Below are 22,113 nucleotides of genomic sequence, written 5' to 3' on the forward strand. Positions count from 1 at the left end.
CGGGGGGGAGTGAGGAAGATAGAAAAATAGAGCCGAGTCTGGGCAAGAGTGAAATAATGACTCGACGCCACATCTTCCAATTTCTTCTATTAAAAAGCCTGCTCATTATGGGCATGTACTTATTAATTATCTGTGATTTGTTGTGAAATGCGAGGGGGTTTACACAACAGGAGCGGGAGAAAACAAAGCCCAGCCCACGCGCCTACTTCCCTGCCTTCGCCCACCCGTGCCCGCCCCGCCTGTCCTGGCCCGTGCCCGCCTGCTCCCCGCCTGGGTTCTTGGCCATCTGCGCACCATCATCTCCGGCCACCCCGGGGACCCGTAACACAAACGGGCTAATTTCATGTTTAATGATCTTTAATCAGGAGCGAGCGTGGCTGACAGAGACCGCCAGAAGGTGAGCCCTGTGCCAAAAAGTGCCACCCGCTCAGGAGGGGCTGCCCCACCCCTGCCCCACAGGCCCTAGGGTCAGGACGTGGGACAGGGGCACCGTCCAAGTCACCTTCACCAGGTGCTCCTCAGCTCCGTTTTGTGCAGCAAAACCCTGCAGTGTGGCCCCAGCAGTTCCTCACTTACTCAGGGCCCATTTCTCAGTGGTCTGCAAATGGGGGAGGCGACCCCTCCTGCTCCCCAGGGCTTGGCTATAAAGTACGGAGCTGGCACTCACTCCTCAGTGGGCCCAAGTCACCTTGTCTGCTCCCTGCCCTGAGCTGGCTGTGTGACCTCAGGGCTGGACTGATCCCTCCGAATCGTGGGCTCCTGCTTCCTCCAGGAAGGGGCTTGGCCTTGGTGACTGCCCAGGAGCTTGAGGGGGTCAGCATGGGGCTCGTGGCTGAGGGCAGTCCTGGGCTGTCTCCCACCAGGGCTCTGAGGGTGCAGGCCACTGGCCAGACATGCTGGCGTAGTCTGAACATTCTAGAACACAGACTGCCTGCCTGGCCTAGGCAAGACCCCAGACTCCTGACAACTGTAAGACCAAAGGCGACTCGACAGTAAGAGCTGTCCAAGGCATCTTCTGAGCCTCTCCTTGCACACACGTTGAATTCCATGTCCTCACAACAGCCTTGTGTTCCCCATGATACAGATGAGGAAACCAAGTCAGGGAAAAGGAAGGCTCCAGGCCATGGCTCCAACCTGCCTCCACAGGTCTTCTGGCTCCCAGCTCATCTCCGACCCCCTCCTACACCCACCCTCAGGCCAGTGTGGGGAGACTGGAGCCCAGGAGGGCCCGGGGCAGGGGCTGGGGCGGGGGCCCAGGCTCCAGGGTGCTCGGCCTTTCCCCGCGCCCGGCTCCGACTGCAGCGCATAATGAAAGCTGACATTACATCAAACACAATAAGGAGTTTCGGTTGATGAAGATCATTCCTGAACACACAAACCCATTAAACCGAGGGGAAAAAAATATCAATTCAACACACTCGCTGGCGAAAAGAAAATGTGATTTGTTATCTAAAAGGGGGTTATAAACAGGGCTCTGATGCTCTTTCCCTCTGTAATGAAAACAGGCGGGCGTGGTGGGAGGACTGCAGATTAGAACATGGGGCTTCACTCACCAACTTTTTAGGCAAGCCTTCCACAAGGACGGGAAAGGGCATGGGGTGAGGACCTGTCACTCTTGGGCCCCCAGGAGCCCTGGGCTCCCCTTGCAGGCCAAGGCTGGGTCCTGCCTGCTCGTGTGCCTTCCTGGGATACATGGTTCTCCCTTGGGCCACCCCCGCAGCTGCTCCAGTGGCTCCATTTCTCTATTTGTCCTGCTGTTTCATGGTCTCAGGGAAGGATCAGTTGTCAGTGGTATATCAGGGATATGGGAGGACAGCACATGTCATACAGGAAGATTCCCAACCTCTATACAGACTGTGAGTGAGGTTCTGGAATTGCAGGCTTCCCCTGTGCCCCAGGAGCTTGGATGCATATGGGCAGGACCCCCCACCCCACCTTGAGGAGGGCCAGGCCAGGCTCCTTTCTTGGTAGAGGGTGGCAGAGAGGTTACATGGGTGTAAATACATCATAAACACATCTGGGATTGATAAGGTTGACATGACGTGGAGCCAGGGCCAACAGGGTTGGAGTGGAAGGGTCCTGGGAAGGCTTTGGTGTCTGCTCTGGGCTGTCACCATCAGTGCCCCACCTCTGGGGTTAGGCAGCAAGTGGGCAGGACTCCCTAGTGGATTAAGTGTAGGGGCCTTGGCAAAGGAACCTGGGTTCGCACCCTGTCCTGGATGCATGCGAGCTCTGGGATTCTGAGCAGGAGTGAGGAGCGAGGCCGAAGCCTACAGGGCTGTCCCAGTGGCACCGTGAGGACTCCCAGGCTACTCCCACATCACCCAGTGAGGCAAAGGTGCCTGGCAGAGTCCACGGCCTTCATGAGGACTCAGTTTCCCCACTTGAGAAATCAGGATGAGGACAGGGAACCGGGCCTTGGGAACCTTGGGTCTGAACCTCTGCAGCCCCACAAGAGGGGCCTGAGTGTGGAAGGGTGGGGTGACGTGGGGCATCCTTAATGTCTGTGGTCTGCACCTCTGACCCCTCCTTCCGTTATCTGCTATTTTCGGGGCCATTTTGCTCCAACTGGGCAGGTGGTGAGGGAATCACCCTTCTGCCCCCCACATGCATGCATACACAGATGACACGAGGTGGGGGGCCTGGGGGTGCCCTTGAGTACCTGGGACACACAGGGCAGGGTGAGGGAGTGAGTGGGAAGGAATAGCAGTTGTCACCCATGTTTGAGGCCCTGGAAGGGGGCTCTTATGGCCTGACCAGACATGACTCTAACCTGTCCCCCAGCCCCCTGTGCAGGGCTCCGCCAGCCACCCGGGCGTCCCGATGAGGACGCCTGGCCTTCCTGCCCTGGCCCACCACCAGCTTAGCTCAGCCAAGAGGACTGTTTTCTGGGAGAGCTGTCTGTCGCTGGCTTGGCAGAGAGGCAGGCAGCAGGCCCAATGACTGGATCAGGCCCTCAGGCCGGGGCGACCACCTGTCCTGTCCAGCCGGCTCCTCCGGCCTGGCCTTGTCAACCCTCCCTTTAGATTCCCCAGGTAGAGCTGCCTCCCCCAAACACCCTCCACGGCAGGGCTGCCTCCCCTATTAGATGCCCAGGTGTTGGCATCGAGGCCCTGGGGCCGACAGCCTCTCCTTCCCGCCCCCGCCCATGCCCAGCAACTCCCTGGCAGAGCGTTAGGTGCAGACAAAGCTGGCAAGTGTGGTGCTGGCACCAGGCATGGCGTCCGGTGGGCCGGCCATCATCATCTGCCCTGAGCGTTATGGGCACCGGAGCACCTGCTGCCTGTCTGCAGGGCCATGGCAGGTGAGGCCTGCTAACGAGGGCCATGGTTTCCCAGGTGTGCCATCTCTGGGCTGGCCAGGGCTGAGGCTACTGGTCTGCCCCTGCCAGGACCAAGTGTGAGGGGTTGTGGCTCGGGAGGGGAGGAGGGGAGGAGGGGAGGGGGAGAGGAGGTTCCACTTCTAGACATTGCCCTCTTGCTCTCCTCTTCCAGTTCTGACCCTATAGACTCTAGGGTCCTCCAAGTCCTGGGTGGTGTTGGGAGGCTGTGTGGTGTGGACTCACCGCTGTCTGTTTCTCAGCGGTTTGCATGCAGACCTACTGTGTGCGGTCAACACAGGGAAGGCCATGTTCTACTGAGTGTGACATGGACTCCAGTCTGGCCCCAGGGACCAAGAGTCACCTCTGTGTCCAGCACTGCTGGGTGCCATCTCTCCATCTCACAGATAAGGAGACTGAGTCCTGGCTGCTCTTTCTTGGCCACTCTGTCCCCAGGGCTCGCAGCTGGACAGGTGGTGGTCAGCACTGAGCCAGGCCCAGTTGCTTCTTGCCTGGAGGAGCCGAGAGTGCGGCAGATGGATGAGCCCCCTGGGACACTGGCCTACAGCGGCCTGAGCTAGGAACCATCTGCGATGAAGGCACAAAAGGCAGATGCTGTGGGCAGCAAGGGCCAGTCCTAGGGTAGGTGCCTGAAACAGGAACCCTGGGTGGATATTTGGAGAGAGAGTCTTTGCCCTTTTGAAGGAGGGGGTAAGGACATTCCTGGGAGGAGGCCTGGGTTGGATAAAAGCCCTGAGTTAGGTTGGGTTGTGGTTCAGGCCAGAGGCCTTTTCTGCATTCTTGGGAAGAACATGGCTCCTTACCTGTCACCTCCTAAAGATTGTTGGGAAGGACGTAGTTTCAGGGGTGGGTGGCATGCCTACAAGGGACAAAGCACCATTCCTTCCCCAGCCTCAGGCCCCCACATCCCCCCTGGCATAGACAGCCCCCACCCGCCGCTGCTGCTGCCTCTCTCTGGCAGCCCAGGGATAGTGGGTGGGGTGCCGCTAATGGGCCCACCATTAGCAATGATGCCTTTCAGCCTGGAAGCTGTGGTGGCTGCAGGGCTTCCTGGGAAGAGCAGTGACCCTGCTGCTGGGAAGGAGGGGATGACTACAGCCCACCGTGCCTGAGACACCAGCTGGACAGACAGGCAGGTGGGCAGACTGAGGGACTGTGGGGAGAAAGGCAGTCAGCAACAGGCAAACAAGGCTGGGCCCAGCTGGTCCCATGGTCAGTGCTGGGTCCCCCACCCAGGGCTGGGGATGTCTCAGGTTGAGCTGAGGGCCCAGCTAGAGCCCAGACCTGATGCATCTCAGGACAGGGGCACCCAGGACCCAAGAGCTGGTTATGGCCGGAGATGCACCCACTTCATCACTGACGTGGCATGGCACTCACATGGCCTGATGTGTGGACCGAGCCTTCCACACACCTTGCCACAGAAGCATCAACATTAGGCAATCCTTTGCTAATGGAGACACTGAAGCCCAGAGAGAGGCCAGCCCTTGCCTGGGTCCTACAGGGACTGTGACCCAGTGCCCAGGGGGCCAGTCTTTGAGACCTGGGCTCTCCTTCCTGGGAGCTCCCCCTCCATAACCCCAGCTCGCGGAAGGACCTTGGGTGAGCCCGTCTCTCTCTGGCCTCAGCTTCTCTGCCTGTAACATGGACATGACCAACCCTGTCCTCCCATCTTGGACCCTGGAAAACCACAGAAGATGATGGGCCAAAGCTGTCCCCTCTCAAGGAGAGAAGGGTGAGACATTTTGTGACTGTGGCAGCCTGCTTCCCTGATCCCAGCCTGAGGGACCCCTGGGAGGGCCGGCTGCTGCTCATGGAAGCCCAGGGAGGAGGACACAGTCGGCTTCTTGTAGCATGTCTCCCAGGTCAGTGTATTAAAGGCTCTTAAAAGCCCTGCAGTGAAGAGGCCTTTTTGATCCAGGAACTCTCCAAAGAATCTCACCACCTCCTCAACCACTGAGGTGATACCAGCTTTGGGCAATGATGCTTCAGAGCAGCCCATCCACTTACAGGTGACACCATGGCTCCTCTGGGGTGGATGGGAGGCTCATGTCTGCACCTCAGGCCCCAGCACCAAGGGGAAGCCTTGAATGTTTGCTAAATGCTGGATCAAGGTTCCTGGCTCAACTCCACAGATCCCCCAGAGCCCCTCCAGGGAGAGTGGGTGCCCACCCCCATTCACATCCACCCTTGCTGGGGGTGGACAGGTCCTAGGAGCTGGGGAGGGCACTCTGGTTCTTACCTTGATGTTATCCTGCCAGCGATGGGCTTTCTGGAAGTTCTCCGCAGCATTGGCCAGTCTCTGAGGGACAGAGCATGGAGGTCAGAGGTTGAGGGAAGGCCATCTGCTCCATGCCTGCTCCACAGCCTTCCCCTCAAATGCTCCCTGACTCCTTGGGGCCAGAAGGCTCAGCGTCCCCACCCCATCAGCACTTCTCAGCTCCAGGCATCTGCTTGCTGAGTGCCCCCCACCCTCCAACAGCTGGGTTCACAAAGAAAAGGGGAAGCCTGTACAAAATGACCCAAGTGGCATTGCCTTGGGACTCCTATACTTTAGCCCAGGAATGTCTCCTGCCCAGAGGATGGCAGGGGACCCCCAAGGCAGGGCAGGTCCTAGGCCCTGGAGCCAAGCCCTGTTGCCAGAGTGCTCTACTCCCACAAACCAATGTTACTCCAGCGCCAAGAGGAAAACCCTCCCCAGCCAAGGACGACCCACCACAAGTTGCAGAGTGCCTCACTGATGTTCCTTTGGCCCCCAGTCTGCTCAGGGCTCAGCAGGAGGAGCTTGTATCCCACCTTCCCCCAGCTGGGTCCACCCCCACCACCCCCTTCCCAAGCTTCCTGAGCCCCTTCCCAGCAGGGCTCCTCAAGTCCTCTATCCCTCATGAGCCTGGCCTGTCTTTTGAGGCTCATTCCAGCCTCAGTGGGTCCCCTGTGCTTTGAACAGAGAGCCTCACCCTTAGAGACCAGCATGTTTTCATTATTGTCACCAGGTGTACCCAGTGCCACACCTTGCTGGTATGTGGAAATAGGGCAGACTTTATAGTCCAGAGAGGAAATGACACAACTGAGCTGAAAAACATAGGGTAGGGGTAGCCGAGGTATGGGAAGCTCAGGGATATGGTAACTCAGGACATCAGAGAAGGCTTCCTGGAGGAGACATTTAGACCCAGCCACCACCTTCTTGTTTGGCACCTCCTCTGAATTCCATTTCTCCAGGAAGTCTTGGGGCTCCTATGCCAGTTTGAATGTATTATGCCCCCCCAAACGCCATTATCTTTGATGCAATCTTGTGTGGGTAGATGTATTAGTGTTGATTAGATTGTAATTCTTTGAGTGTTTCCATGGAGATGTGCCCCACCCAACTGTAGATGATAACTCTGATTAGATAATTTCCGTGGAGGTGTTGCCCTGCCCATTCAGCTTGGACCTTGATTAGTTTACTAGAGCACTATATAAGTTCAGACAAAAAGAGTGAGCTTGCTACAGCCAAGAGAGACACTTTGAAGAACGCACAGGAGCTGAGAGAGGAGCTGCAGCTTACAGAGACATTTTGGAGATGACCTTTGAAAGCAGACTTTTGTTCCGGAGAAGCTGAGAGGACAAACGCCTCAAGAGCAAATAAGAGTGACATTTTTGAGGAGCTGCAGCATAGAGAGGAACGTCCTGAGAGAAAGTCATTTTGAAACCAGAACTTCGGAGCAGACGCCAGCCACGTGCCTTCCCAGCTAACAGAGGTTTTCTGGATGCCATTGAATATCCTCCAGTGAAGGTACCTGATTATTGATGCCTTACCTTGGACACTTTATGGCCTTAAGACTGTAACTGTGTAACCAAATAAACCCCCTTTATAAAAGCCAATCCATTTCTGGTGTTTTGCATCCTGGCAGCATTAGCAAACTGAAACAGCTCCTGAGGATGGGGCTGAGTCTGGCCTTCCTGGGCCTCCAGCAGCACTGAATGCTGTGAAGTTGTTAACCATAAAGACAACCATCACCGTGCACTGGTCACATACTGCATGCCAAGCCCTCCCCAAGACTAGCAATGCATGTGTTACCATTTACAATGTGTCTGATGTGGGGCTTTTTTGGCCCTTCCACCAACGGGGTTACCCAGGCACAGAGTCAGCCAGCGGCTGCCCAAGGTCACACGGTGAGTCTGGAATGGGCTGGGGTCCTGAGTGCACCTTGCCCAGCCATGACCAAGGCCCACAGACCACCCTCCATGAGAGGTGGAGAGGCTCTTGGTGGGGGTGGGGTTGGGGGCTCTGGTTCCCCAGTTCTCTGCCTGCTCCCCAAGATGCCCTCTTGATCCTGGGAGCCTATTCTGTGGGCAGGGCAGCTGGGGTCCAGCCTCCAGGCCTCCAGCTCCTACTGTGGAGGCCTGAGCACCGGTGTTCAGGACCCTGCGCCCCATCCACCAGCCCACTGCTGACGTGGCACATGGGTCCTGTGCCAGTTTGGATGTATTATGTCCCCCCAAACGCCATGTTCTTTAATGCAATCTTGTGGCGGCAGATTTATTAGTCTTTTGATTATGGTGGAAACTTTTGATTGAGTGTTTCCATGGAGATGTGACTCACCCAACTGTTATTTCCATGGAGGTGTGGCCCCGCCCATTCAGGGTAGGTCTTGATTAGTTCACTGGAGTATTTAAGAGAGAAGCTAAGAGCCACACAGGCCCAGATGCTTGCTGACGCTGATGCTTAGACATGCTTGGAGTTGCGGACCCCTGATGTTAGCTGCAGCTTAGAGAAACATTTTGAAGACTGCCATTGAAAGGCTACTCCAGAATTTGCCTGGGAAAAACTAAGAGAATACCCCAGACACCTAGAAAGAAATGTCCTGGGAGAACGCCGTTTTGAAACACAACCTAGGAGCAAGCAGACGCCAGCCACGTGCCTTCCTAGCGAACAGAGGTTTTCTGGATACCATCGGCCATCCTCCAGTGAAGGTACCCTACTGTTAATGCGTTTGTTTGGACATTTTCATGGCCTTTGGACTTTAACTTTGTAACCAAATAAACCCCCTTTACAAAAGCCAATCCATTTTTGGTGTTTCACAACACAGCAGCATTAGCAAACCAGAACATGTCTCCACAGGGGAGGGTCTAATAAAGCCTGGCTGCTGCCACTTAGGGGTGATGGGAGTCAGAACATGAGAGACCAGCTCTCTTTCCCTCCCAGCACCGAGCATCAGGGCAGGAGGGGCATGCTGGGATCTGATCATGTCACCCATCGCACCCTTCAACAGCTTCCTATTGCTTGGGGTGTACAAGGCAAGGCCCTCTCGAGGACCCGAGGGGCTCACCCGTACCTGACTCTCCCTCCCCTCCCTGGGGCCTCCTCTTGGCCTAACCCACAAACAGCCTACCTGATGGCTGAGGCCCTCGAGTCACAGGCCTGCCACAGCACTCTATCACGGACACATTACTGTGTGACATACACAGTTAGCAACACTTGTCACTAGCATTAACTGGGTACCTGCTATGCACCAGGAGCCAGGCTCAGCACCTGGCCCGGAGAGTCTTTGAAACCTAGAGAAGCAGCCCTGGAGGCAGCACTGTGAGGACAAAGGACCACCTACGGACGGGGACAGGACCTGGCTCAGCTCTTCCAGCCATGGGCTTGGGCAGTCACCACCCCCCCCCACCTTTCCTCAGCCAGTGGCCCATTACCTTCTTGGAGACCCCAGACCTTCCTCAGAGCTGGTGTGGAGCCCAAATGGGGCTCCGCTGAGGCCACTGCCCTTCAAGGGGGCTGAGGCAAGGCACAGGGACAACCAGATCAGGTCCCTTGCCACGGAAAAGCCACAAGACTGACGAGGCTGAAGGCACCAAACTGACACTAGTGGTATCCAAACCGAGCCATGGCTCTGAGGAGCCATCCCTTCCCACTTCCACCCTGGCTAGGGTGTGCCAGCTCGGACCCTGGGTTTCATGGGTCCCAGGGCCAGGGGCTGCAGGGCTCTCCAGTTCCCTAGCTGAGCAGCCAAGGAAGACTCCCCCCACCTCCACTCCTGAGCCTCTTTGAGCTTGTGGAGTCCCGCGGGCTCACAGCCCCAGGTCAGCCCGACGACTCGTGAATAACGGAGTCGCAATAGCCACAGCGAAAGGATTACCTTTAATCCTCAGTAACAATCAAGCCATTATTATTTTTTCGTTGTTACAGATCAATCAGTCCATCCCCGGGCACTGGACGTGTGGAAACTGCTAAACACACAGGCCTGGTGCGGCGAGAGGAAGGGCCGAGGCGGCTGAACGAAGGGTGGAGTGGGCAGGCTGGGGCCACGGGCCGTCCCTTCAGCCCTGAGAATGGCAGAGGGTGAGAGGTCTGGGACCACCCACCAGCCTGGCCCATGAGGGGCTCCAAGCGGGGAGCAGATCCTGGATCCTGGAGCCCTGGCCTGGGATCAAATCCCTGCTCTGTCACTTGCTTTCTCCGGCAAGTGGCTTCACCCCTCTGGCCCTCAATTTCCTGTCTGTAAATCAGAGATAGTAACTGAACCTCTTCTGAGGTCAGGTAGGTTCTTGGCAGCTCTCCAACCATGGCAGCTGCCCAGAGGAGGCCAGTTCCTTGGAGTTTCTCTTGCTGGCTCCTAGCATGCCTGACTTTCGTCCACATCTGGACCCTCCTCTGTCATTCTATTCCTCTCCATCATCTCAGCCCACGTCACTTCCTTTGGAAGCCCCTTCTCCCCTGCCCAGCCTCTGGGGTTCCCCTCCACTCTGCTGGGTAGGATCAGCGCTGAGGGCAGTGACCTCCAAGCTTAGTCCCACCTACCCAGCTGCAGGCTTCTGTCCCCATAGAGCCCCCAAGAGTCTGGCCTGCTCAGGACTGACTCAGTGATCAAGTTCAAAGTCCTGCTGCCACTTGGCCCCAAGTTTCATCATCTGAAATTTACCTCCCATCTCTCCTGGGTCCTCTTGATGGCCTGGGGGTAGGCAGGATGGGGAAGGAAGCTGAGGCCCAGAGGGGAGGAGAGAACCTACCCAGGACTCCCATGCAGGAGAGTGTCAGAGCTGGGGCAGGACTCGGTCCTGTTTCCAGGGCAGGAGCTGTGCCTCTGTTCCCAGCCCTGAGTGTCTCTGCCCCTAGCACCAGCTCCCTGCTAGGGCCCTGAGCTCCGTGAGTCCAGTTCTTGCCACCAGACTCTGCACGTGCTGCTCCTTCCCCTGTGCACTCTCTCCAGGACTCCTCTGCCCGGTTCACTCCCTCACCCTTGAGACCTTAGCTTAGACCTCAAAGATTCCTCGCACCTCTCCCTGACACCTGCCGAGGTCCCTCTGCCAAGCCCCCGCCTGTCCCTCACTGCCACACTCTGCAAGCCCTGCCTGAGTCTGTTGTGTTTACAGTAACCTGGCACCTCGCACACAGTAGGTGCACAATGAATGTCTGCTAAATCACGGTCAGGATCAAGGGCTGGGCTTGAGTCTGGCCCTGCTGGAGCGGCTAAGTGACCTAGGTATGTTATCTGACCTCTCTGGGCTGTTTCCTCGCCATCCCATCGGGGATGAGGGCTGCCTATGAGGCTGGTGCTGCCCACTTAGCCGCTGATGGGGCCCTGGCTGGTGATGACTCTGTTATTGTCAAGGAGTTGGAGGGATCTGCATGGGATCGCTGAGCCGAGCTTCTCTGCTCACGGCCAAGTCCATCATGATGACAGCAGGCATTTCAGAGACAATTATCAGAGAGTTTCACTTAACTACCCATTTCCCTCAGCTCCAGGAACCATTCTTACAGGCAAAGGCAAGAAAGAGCAGGATGGTGGTGCAGGGCTGGGGACAAAGACTTGGGACAAAGCTCCCCTGAGGGGCAGCCACTTCCACAGACACCTCAAATTTCACCAAGTTCAACGTCTTTCAACTGTGGGGGAGCTGAGACAGATAGTGGCCTGCGATAAGGGACCTGGAGCCAAGGTGGGCACCCCCAGAGGCTGGCACAAGGCAGGTAAGGTGCCACCGCCTGCTGAGTGGGGAGGGGCTCAGGTGCTGGTGGGCTGCAGCCCCCAGGCCTCCCTGTCCCCTGGGAGGGTCTGCAACTCTCCCCAGGCTGGTGCCCCCACTCCCCCTCATTATCCCTCACCTGGGACACTCCCTGGTGCTGGCCTGGCCAGAAGGGGCCCCAGGGAGTGACTGCCCATCAAACAGGACTCGTTCTGTTCAGCTCGGAGGGAAAGAATGCAAGCGTTTTTGGTCTTAATTAGTTGTAGCTACCCCTGCTTCCAAGAGGCTGTGAGAGGCTTAGGATAAAAGGCCCCGAACCCACGGGGGCACAGAATGTTGAGATCTGGACACTGTGGGCCAAGTGGGGCAGAAGCTGTGATGAGGGGAGGGGGATTCTGAGCGCCAAGCAGATACCTTGAGAGCTCTGCAGGAGGGTTGCAAGGGAAGTAACAACGACAGGATGACACCAAGCACTGCCCCTGGCACCTCCCCTGGGCCGGGGCTTCACCAACTGGCGCAGTGAATCTCAGGCCAGGTGAGGGACACCCCTTCTCCTGAGCAAGGTGCCTAGAGGTGGGTTCTGTTCTCTCCCTCCTTTCACGGGTGAGGAGACTGAGGCTCAGAACATTTGTGCCACTGTCTCAGGTCCTGCTAAGGAAGTGATGGAGGGGGCATCAAGCCCAGGTCCACCTAATGCAATGACAGACAGTGAAAGTCCCAGGGAAGGAGAGAGGTCTGGCCAGGTTAGACTCAGGCTTCCCATCCCCAGGAGGGGGATCAGAGGCTGACTCCCAGAGGCCCCTCCGAGCCCATCCCCCAACCTCAGTGTCACCAGGCCCAGACCCTGGGAGGAGGCAAGCACCAGGGTGCCCAGCAGCCCCTGCCTCAGTGCTGCCACTGCCACTGCCAGCTTCCTTCCCTCTCCGTCCGTAGGCCCTGTATTAACTCTGTATTGTGCACTGATAGATACTAAATACAGATTTCCAATTTCCAGAGCTGTTATGGTCTAATGAGTAAATAATATACATATTTAAAACTGTCTAAAAACATATCTGCATAATTAAAATATCTGCATAATAATGAAGCAAGATGCAGCACAGTTAGGAGGGAGCTGGAGCCCTGGGGCTGACAATAGAGGAGGAAGTGCAGGTGGGGCGGGGGATCCTGGCCCCGTGGACTTCTCCTTCTAACCACCCCAGCCAGAGTGGGCATTTGTCCATCCACCGCCTGCCACAAGCAGGTCCATCCACAGTCAGGGACCAGGAGAATTCCACCTCGGTCCCTGTCCTTGCACAACTCATGGTCTGGGGGGAGGCGCACATAGGGATGGACAATTCCTGCTACTACGTGAGCCCTGGCGGAGCGATGGCTGTCTTGACAACTTGCTTGACTGTCGCCATCCACGGGCACATGATGTGCTCAGAGCTTTACAAGCACATCTCATTCACCACAACCTTCTGTGGGCAGGTCCTATCCCAATTCCCCATTTTTCTGGGTTCTGAGGGATAAATAGGAGTCCACCAGCTGTGTAGAGAGGAACTGGACCAGGATCCATGACCTTAGGCATAAGAGACATTGATGGCTTCGCTCTCCTCTGTCAGGCATAATGCTGATGCCACCACCTCTTGGGGCCAGGAGGCACTCGACCTTGCCCTTCTGCCCTCCCTACCCTTCTCTCCATGGCCCCTTCTCTCACCTCTCACGGCATGCACACTGGACTCATTTTCCGCCTGTCCCATGACACATTTGACCCATGCTTTCTGTATTAACCATGCTTCCAGCTTAAAGATAAAACAACCACCAGACCAATAGGGGAAAAAAAAACACCCAAAACCCAGACCAAAATTTCAGGAACCAAAAACTTTAGGAAAAATAACAAACATTCCCAGCCATGCAGAGCGCTGCAGGGGGAAGCTGTCCCAGGAGGCCTGCGTTGTCGTTACCAGCGACAGGCTCCCTGACCTTTTCCCTCGCTGACTGCACGCATCCTACACAGGTTGATATAAAAAAAAATTAGTAAAATGGATTTTTTTTCTTTTTAAAAAAGGTCAGAATACATGTAACGGGGAAAAACTCATTTGAGTTGCAGTTTCCCTCTGGAGGGGGCACCCCCCCTCTCCTCCCCTGGGCCTGGGCTTGCTAGCTCCCTGTGGGCATCATGGGCTTGGTGACTGATTCCTGTGCCCCCTCAGCCCACCTGGAAGGGGCAGCCTGGGTTTTAATTTTCCAGAAAAAAATAAAAAGATATGAGGGGTGACCTGAGATGGAGACGGGGAGGACAAGGCCTTGAGCAGCTGGGGTTGGGGCACCTAGCATCCCAGAGGCTCGAATTTTAGACCAGACAGGCTTTCCCAGAATATCCCGGGGACCCGAGGCTGCCAATGAGTTTTCCCACAGGAGGACACTTAAAAAAACCCACTGTCTCCTATGGCTGGTAATTTACCAAAAGATGGACATTTTTCACATCAGTTGTAGGAAGGACATGAGCTTGGAAAGATATTCATTCCTTCCCAGGCAAAAAAAGGAGGTGACTCGACATTCACAGATGATCACATGCATTTCACTGGCTTCACTGCTTTACCTTTAAACTGGAACTGTGGTTAATACAGAAAGGGTGAGTTGGGTGTGTTGTGGGACAGGAGCTAAATGTGTCCAGGGTGGACAGGGCGAGGGGCGAGGGGCGAGGTGTCTGAGGCTGGGCACGATATTCACAAGTGACCAGCTTGAATTTGCAAACCAGTTTTGGGAACTGTGGGTCAAGCCCACTCCCCAGTTTCAGGTTGCTCTCTGCACCCCAAGCCCAGGTGGTCATGCCTCCAGGGAAGGCGCACCCCGCTCTGGTGACTTCAGTGCTGGCATCAGGCTGTGGGAAAGCCTCCATTGTGGGGCTGGACAGCCACGTGGGGCAGGACGGGCCTTGCTCGTGGGGCTGCCGGTCTCTGCCCTGCCCAGTTGCTGTTGCTCCTGGGTCCCTGGATGTTGAGCACTTGTGAGAGCGCTCTGGTGAGAAATCAGGCAATAAATCAGAAAAATAGCTTCGGCTCTGTGTTTGTGCCGTGGCTCCGGAGCCCAGCCCTGTGGTGGCAGACCCTTCCGTGGAACCCCCGGGCCAAGGGCTGTGCTGTGGGGACTCTGAGGCTGCCGGGGCTGGTTCCAAGGTTCTGCTCTACCTGGCCCAGTCCCTCAGGGGCTCAAATGCGTGAGAACGCTTCAACCTAACTGGCACCCTCCCCAGCCCCTAGCATGAAGCTTGCACATTTCAGCAGGTGTATCAGTCTCTGCTGAGCCAGGGGGAGTTTCTCATAATTTTGCCAGTTTTGTTAGTTTTGTCCTTACTGAAGTATGACCAGTGTAATTCATCAACACTTCTTTCATTCTTTTAAAAAAACCTGCAGAATGCAGGATATGACTCCCAAGGATGAATCTGGACCCGATATCGTGGGATTGAGAACATCTTCTTGATCAAAAGGGGGATGTGAAATGAAACTAAAGTTTCAGTGGCTGAGAGATTCCAAATGGAGTTGAGAGGTCACCCTGGTGGGCATTCTTACGCACTGTAAAGATGACACTTTTTAGGTTTTAATGCATTGGAATAGCTAGAAGTAAATACCTGAAACTACCAAATTCCAACTCAGTAGCCTTGACTCTTGAAGATGATCGTATAGCAATGTAGCTTACAAGGGGTGACAGTGTGATGGTGAAAGCCCTTTATCCAGTGTATGGATGGATGAGTAGAAAAATGGGGACAAAAACTAAATGAAAAACAGCGTGGGATGGGGGGATGATTTGGGTGTTCTTTTTCACTTTTATTTTTTATTCTTATTTTTACTTTTTCTGGTATAAGGAAAATGTTCAAAAAATAGATTGGGGTGATGAATGCACAACTATATGGTGGTACTGTGAACAACTGATTGTACCCCATGGATGATTGTATGGTATGTGAATATATCTCAATAAAACTTAATTAAACACACACATACACGCACATACACACACAAACACAAACGTGCAGAGTTAGCAGGTGAGGGGATCAGGCTAAGGGCTGTCGGCCACTCTGGTTAGGGGAGCGGGTGGCATGTTATGTATCTGAGGGCACTATGGAAACTTCTCTGCCTCCTGAGCCTCGTTCCATGCACCAGAGATAGCGATGACGGGGGTCCAGGCTCTGGGAGGTCTGAGCTCCTCAGGCTCAGCAACCGACCCGGCACACAATTTGGGGAGATTGTCCTCCCCTCCCTGGGAACTGGTTTCTCACTTGCACAGTGGGGACCAGAATCCTGCTTGGCCCCTCCCAGGGCTGTGGGGAACTGGACAGACAACAGCATGTGGACTCACTTTGGAAACTGAAGACAAACCCAGGCCTTAGGATGCCCATTTCCTTGGCCTTATCTGAGGGGTCTCCTGACTGCTCCCCCACTCCCAGCTTCTCTCTTAGGCCTTCTGAACTTAGCTTGACCCCACCCTGGGGGGCACCTGGCCTGCTTCGAAGTTTGTGTCAATGGACTGGGCCTCTCCCCAACCCCTCCTTTGCTGCCCCCTAGCGCCCTGGCCTAGCCCCAGGCAAGGATCCAGGGCCCAGCCTCACCCAAGGTGGACCATCGCTTCCCCAATGTCACCTCCTGAACTGCTCCCCTTGAAGCCACCCACTCCTGCGGCCCCCTTCTCACCTGCCCAACCAGACCTCTCCAGAACCAACTTCTGCCCTCCGGCAACCCAGCACAGCTGGGATTCAGACCCCTACTCAGAGGTGCTAAGCATGAGTTCATTTGCCCAGGGCACCTACATCTTCAGGCCTCCCCCATGGGCTCCTGTGTCCCCTGCCCAGGGTTTCCTGGAGGCACTGACCACTCCCCCCGGCCTGATGCATCCTTTTCAAGGCCCCGTGTGGCCCTGCCAACCTTGTCATTCTCCCAGCACATGACCTTGAATGTTGCCTTCCTGTCAGGCTTGGTTCCCTACCTTGCTTGTGCTGGCCCCAGGCTGGGCTGCCTTGCTCTTCTGCCTCCTGGCCCCCCTCCTCATCCTCCAGGAGTCAGTGCTGAAGCCTGGTGCCCCTGCCAATCCGGGTTCCCAGAACCTCCCTTAGTATCTCTGTCACTGCTTGCGTCTGACTCCCTCTCAGAGGTGATCCCTTGAGAGCACGGATTCGACCCATGGACCTGTGTGGTCCCAGGGCTGGGCTCAGGCCAGCTCAGCACAGAGATGCTAAGTGACCTCAGGCTCCCTTGAAGTCAGCGTGGGTGGGGAGGGGGTGTTGGTGGTAGATCAGGAGATGCCCTCAGGGACCTACTGGCTTGAGTAGTACCAATGAAAGAGAACAGGGATCCAAGATGGTACAAGAGGTGGAGGGGTGGGGAGGGTGAAGCCAAGTTTAAGCATGGACCTCACTGGGTGCCCCATACTGATGGACCCAAAGGGCTACCTCAGGGGTCTGAGTTGCTGACATCTGCTCTGCAGGACCCTAAACCCACCTTGGACCTTGTGAAAATGTTGCCCACCAGCCCCACCCAGCTGATGACAAATCAGTGATGAAATGGTCTAAAGCCACTGGGGCCCTGTCAGAGTAAGAAGCTGGAGGGGGGCAGGGAAGGGGTCCTGGCTAGGTCAGACAGGAGCTGGGTCCCTGGGGAGACTGGTATCTTCTGTCCTGGCCCCAGGCAAATGCATTCTTCTGATGTGCTCCAATATCCTCCTCCAAAAGCCTTCTCAGATGCCTCTACACTCTGTGCCCCCAACACAGCTTAGGGACATGGCATGGGAGGATGGGAGTTCCCATGGGAAGGGGTTGATGTGACCCTCCCTCCTTTCTGTCAGGCATGAGCAGGTGAGTGAGCAGAACAAAGCCCTGCTCTCATGTGGTATACCATCAGGAAGTTCTTTACATCTCACCTAACTTCTTCCCATAGCAGTTCAGTTCCACTGTTCTGAGCACAATACTTACTAGAGGCCTTTGCAGTAAGAGCTACCTGGAGTATCAATTTAACTGGAATTTAGGGGTGCCAGGAGGCCCGTCTGCTCTGAAATGTATTCCCACCTCCGACCCTTTGGCTCAGGCAGGGCTTCCTAAAGAAAGCTAAACCTGAGCCCCCCACACCCCTGCTGCTAGAACCCCTTCTCCTGAACCCTTGCCTGAGAGGACAGCAGAGCCTGAGCCCCCGCCCAGCCACCACACTCCTTCCCATGATGTTATTTTTATACTTTTTCCTCAAACACAGCCCGTGCAGGCCCTTCTCGACTCTATTAACATTAGGAATCTAATCAGTAATCAGGCAGCTCATAATTTTCTGATTAGCTCTGATTAGGCCCAACCTCAGGAAAGGGAGTGGGACAGTGAGGAGGGAGGCAGGGCTGGAGGGGCACCATGATGTGCCTGAGGGGGTACTGGCTGGGCTGTGCGTGGAGGACAGAAGCGAAGAACCCCTAACCCCACTGTCACCTGCTCTGGAGGAGGGATATAGAGTGGAGTCTTGGGTTGCACTAGGTCAGACCAGGGGTCAGAGAGCAAGGGCAGCAGGGAACAAGTCCATGGCCTATCTTGGCAGTAGGGACTATAGGACAGGCTGGGCCATGGCTTTCAGCACCATGGACAGAGGCGGCAGTGCTGGCTAGGCTGGCCTGCAGGCTGCGTTTGGGCAGCGATCTGGGTCTGGCTCTGATTAGCTGCCCCGCAGGGGGAGAAGGTTGCAATTCAGCAATGATCCGGGGCATAGCTTTGCATAATGGTGACAGTGACAGTCATGGCAGGCCCACTCAGAGGACCGTGACGTGGAGAACTGCCTCCAGGCCAATCTCGCTGAGCACACCACAGGCAAGGCCTGCCTTGATGATCATTGACTTCAATGTGGAGACCATGGCTGGGGGCCCACTGGCTCCCCTGCACAATGGGGAAGCTGAGGTCCAGTGATGGGAGGGACTACCCAGGCCACAGTGCCAGTTAGAGGTAGTTAGACCCCCTCCTGCCTGAAGTCTGTCACCTTTGCAACATACACTCAGAAGGAACCATAGTGCTGGCCAAGCTGGACCTCCTAGGCCTGCCATGTGGGGACCCTGACCCCTGGCCTGACTCTGGCTGACCATGAAGCCCTCTATCTACTGCCCTCCCCCACAGCTCCAGACTCCTTTGAACCACATCCTGGAGTCCCAGTCAGGTCAGGGTCAGTGTGGCTCTGCCCCCGCCCCTGGCCAGGGATCACAGGCTGCTGCCCCTTGTTGGATGCAAGCAGGATAACCATCCAGGTGACCTCTGATGAAATGCATGAGCCTTTTGGAGGAGAAGTGCACAGCTAATGCCATGCAAATTGGTGCGGAGGCAATCAGCCTGACTCTAAAAGCTGCCCTACCAGCCGCAGGCTGGCTCATTGTCTTTTCCGTCAATTTGCATCTCATTACCCAGAAGGCTGTGCTCACTGGGGGTTAAAAGAAAAAGAGAACCAAGCAAGCCCCACTGCATTCTGCAGCTAGAGTGCAGCTCAGGAGTGGGACAGGGCTGCCCGGTGGACTGCTCCTTGAGGTATGCTCCTCAGGGAGCCATGCCAGTCCTGTCACCCCCATTGCCACTTCCACTGTTATACCCATCACCATTGCCAATGTTCCATCATCAGCGCCAATGTTACTCTATCACCATCAGTGCTATCCTCGTCATCACTGCCAATTTTACCCCATCGCCACTTCCCACATCACCTATGTCAACATTATTTCATCCCCATGACCACAGCCAATTTTACTGCCATCACCATCAACATTATCCCCATCATCATTGCCAATGTTGTTCTCATCACCACTGTTATCCTCAGTGCTATCCCCATCACCACTGATGCCCATCACCAACCACCAGTGTTATCCTTTCATCATTACCACCATCACCATCAACTCCACCACCACCTTCATCCCCATCATCACGATCACCAACACCATCACTTCCACTATGATCAGCTCCACTATCAACTATCCACCTCCACTACCGCCACCATCACCATCACCACCATCACCAACTCTATTACCTTCACCTCTATCACTACCATCACCAACACAACCATCACCTATGTCACCACTTTCATCACTGTCATCACTATCACCTCATTGTGACCACCTATGCTAGATCCACTGCTGTCTCTTTGTGACCATCACCACCATCAAAGCCCTCACCACCACCTATGCACCCTGGAGAAAAGTCTGATGAATGGGCAGAGACAATTCACTCTAGTTTTCTCTGTCCATCACCCCCCAGCATCATCAGAAGGTTAGGGAACCTGCAAACACAAATTCAGTATCCAGATATTAACTAATAAATCAACCACTGAAATCCAGCCTGGACACTGGTGTTTGTACCTGGGCACAAACACTCAAGGGCAGGAGGTGGGGTGGAGGGCCATTTGTCCATTCTAGAGGGTGTGGGGCTTAATTTATTTCCCTTATTCTGGCAGGGACCTGAGGCCAGAGAGAGATCAGGGCCACAGAGCCAGGACAGAACCAGAGGTGACCCACTCCATAGGGAAGACCCCTCTCCCATCCTGAGAATACCCAGCACTGCCAGCTGGGAGGACCATCCCCTGTAATCAAAGAGAAAATGCTGACTGTGGCAGCAGAGCAGCCTCTGTCTACACTGTTCTTTAGCAGGGCCAGATAGCTGTTCACCCCTGAACTGTGTGGGCCTGCAGCTCCCCAGCCTCCAAGTCTGCTGCTGATTGAAACCCCTCTCACCCTGGCAGTCCAGTTTGAAGGCCACTTGGCCTGGGCCCAGCCACTCACCCACTCCTTTCTCCATCCTGGTCAGTGCTGACTGGCATGAACATGTGTGAAGGGTGGTGTCCCTCCTGCTGGGTGGCTCCTAGTTGAGGGCCCTCATTTCTCCTGCCCTTCCCCCACCCAGTGCAGGAGTCTGTCTAGAGCTTCTGAGTGCCAGGGGAGCCAGGGATGGGGGCATATGGCCCCTGATCTCAGGTCTACCTGCTTGAAATTAAGGAGGCCCCGCCAGCCGGCTATGGTCAGAGTCAACCTGGGGCACTCACACCCCACGCCAGGGGCTTGATTCCCACTCTGCCAGCTCAGAGCTATGTGCATGTGTGACACAGGTGTCTGGTGCCTCTCTCTGAACTTTGATTATCTCATATCTAAAATGGGGTTCCTCATGGTCCCTAACTCACCAGACTGTGGGAAGATGAAGAGAGCAGATGAGAGGAGAACGTTGAGCCTTTGGGGCCTGCTCAAAAGTCACATAAACCCCAGAGGAGAGGAGTGTGGTTAGACCAAGCTGGGGAGGGGGGGTGCTTTTGGGCAGAGGGAACAGCAGACAAACCTGAAGGACAAGGCCAGATGGAGGGGAGAGGAGAGGTGAATGTCTTCTGGGAGCCTCCGCAGGAGCAACGCTGTGGAGGTGGGAAGGAGTGGGCTTTTCTGTGGGGGAGCAGAGGGCAGTCAAGGTCAGTGAGGCAGGCCTTTGCTCCTTCCTCAGTCTCCCCTGACTCAAGGGCTGATGCCCTGGGGGGTTGTGTTCATCAGTGTTACCGAGCCTCTTCCACAGGACATCATGATTCACACCTTGCTTCAGACCCGTGCTCCCTCTAAGCCCCACAAAGCCCAGTCGTTATTCCTTTTCCACCACTGAGGACAGAGAAGCTCAGAGAAGGTGAGCCACTTGCCTGAGATCACACAGCTATCAAGTGGCAGAGCCCAAATTGGATTCCAGCTTTGTCCACACCAGAGCTGGGCTCTGACCACTCCCCACCTCTCTGGACAAGGAGGCCTAAAAATGAGCCTGGGCCAAGATGAAGTTGGGGCTCCCTGCAGGGGTCACCCAGAAGAGTAGGAACCCGAGTCAAATCTCCCCATGCAGGCTGACACTCTGCTGGGCATGGATGCCCGAGACCCCGCCCCCTCACTCCCTACCAGCTCTGGTGGCAGCAGTGTGGGCACCACTCAGGACACAAAGCCGGGCACTGGCTGGCCCGGGGGCGATGCTGGGGTCCCGGGCAGAGGTGACAGGCAGACAAAGGCCTGGAGGTGGAGGGTGGGGTGGGCACGGCCTGGTTGCCAGTGGAAACGCCTGGGGTAAAAGCCACTCTGAATACTCGCTGCATCCCGCTGCTGCAATCAGCCTCGATACTCGGTTATTACGAGGAGTAAAGGCGGCCGGCGGGACAGCTGGAGACACGGCGACAACATTGAAGGCATTTGTCAGAACCATGGGGCACGGGCTGCCAGGCGCTAATGGCTTCTGCTCGCGCCGCCAAGTGAGAGGGGGGAGGGCAGGCGGAGGCGGCCGGCTCCTGCCTGGGCCCGGGGCCCGCCCCACGCTGCGCGGCTGCCGCACTACAGGTAGGGCCCACCTGGGCCTTGCAGATGCCTAGCAACGGCCAGGGAGCCAGCTGGGAAGGGTGGGGCAGTAGCCACGCAGCAGCACGTGCCTGCCGGCTTGGGGCCTCCATTCAGGGAGTCCATTCTTCCCTGTGCCACCCCCCCCAGGAAAGGGCTTCCTGAATCCCAGCTGGCCAAAGCCAACACAGCCACCATTTCTCAGCCCTTTGAGTTGAGCTTTGTGTGGGAGAAACCTCTCTACTGGTGGACCCAGGCTGAATGCGATCCACCCTGACCGAGTGACTTCAGCGCCTCCTGGCCTCAACCTTCTCTGTAACATGGGACAATGGCACCATCTACCCAGTGGGCCTGGATGCATCAGTGAGAAAAACAGGAAAACACTGAATGCTGGCCACATGGAGGGGAAGGGCTGGGAGGAGGGTCAGACGCAGCCCAGAGGGAGTGGGGGAGGAGTGTGGGTTCCTGGGGGGTGGGGGGAAGTCCCAGAGGAGGGGCACAGGGAAGGGTCAGGGGTTTGC

At 55.9% G+C, this 22,113-nt stretch overlaps 1 protein-coding gene across 5 annotated transcripts in view; it reads right to left on the reverse strand.

Moving 5' to 3' along the window:
* Positions 1-22,113, reverse strand: part of CACNA2D2 (calcium voltage-gated channel auxiliary subunit alpha2delta 2) — a 147,868-nt gene that overhangs the window by 24,584 nt on the left and 101,171 nt on the right. For all 5 annotated transcript variants that reach the window (XM_037797016.1, XM_037796998.1, XM_037797026.1 and 2 more), the window contains exon 4: positions 5,580-5,639. In XM_037797016.1, the coding sequence (XP_037652944.1) occupies positions 5,580-5,639 (60 nt within the window). The remainder of the gene's footprint in view (positions 1-5,579; positions 5,640-22,113) is intronic.

Source organism: Choloepus didactylus, chromosome 1, assembly GCF_015220235.1.
Source record: "Choloepus didactylus isolate mChoDid1 chromosome 1, mChoDid1.pri, whole genome shotgun sequence".
NCBI lineage: Eukaryota > Metazoa > Chordata > Mammalia > Pilosa > Megalonychidae > Choloepus > Choloepus didactylus.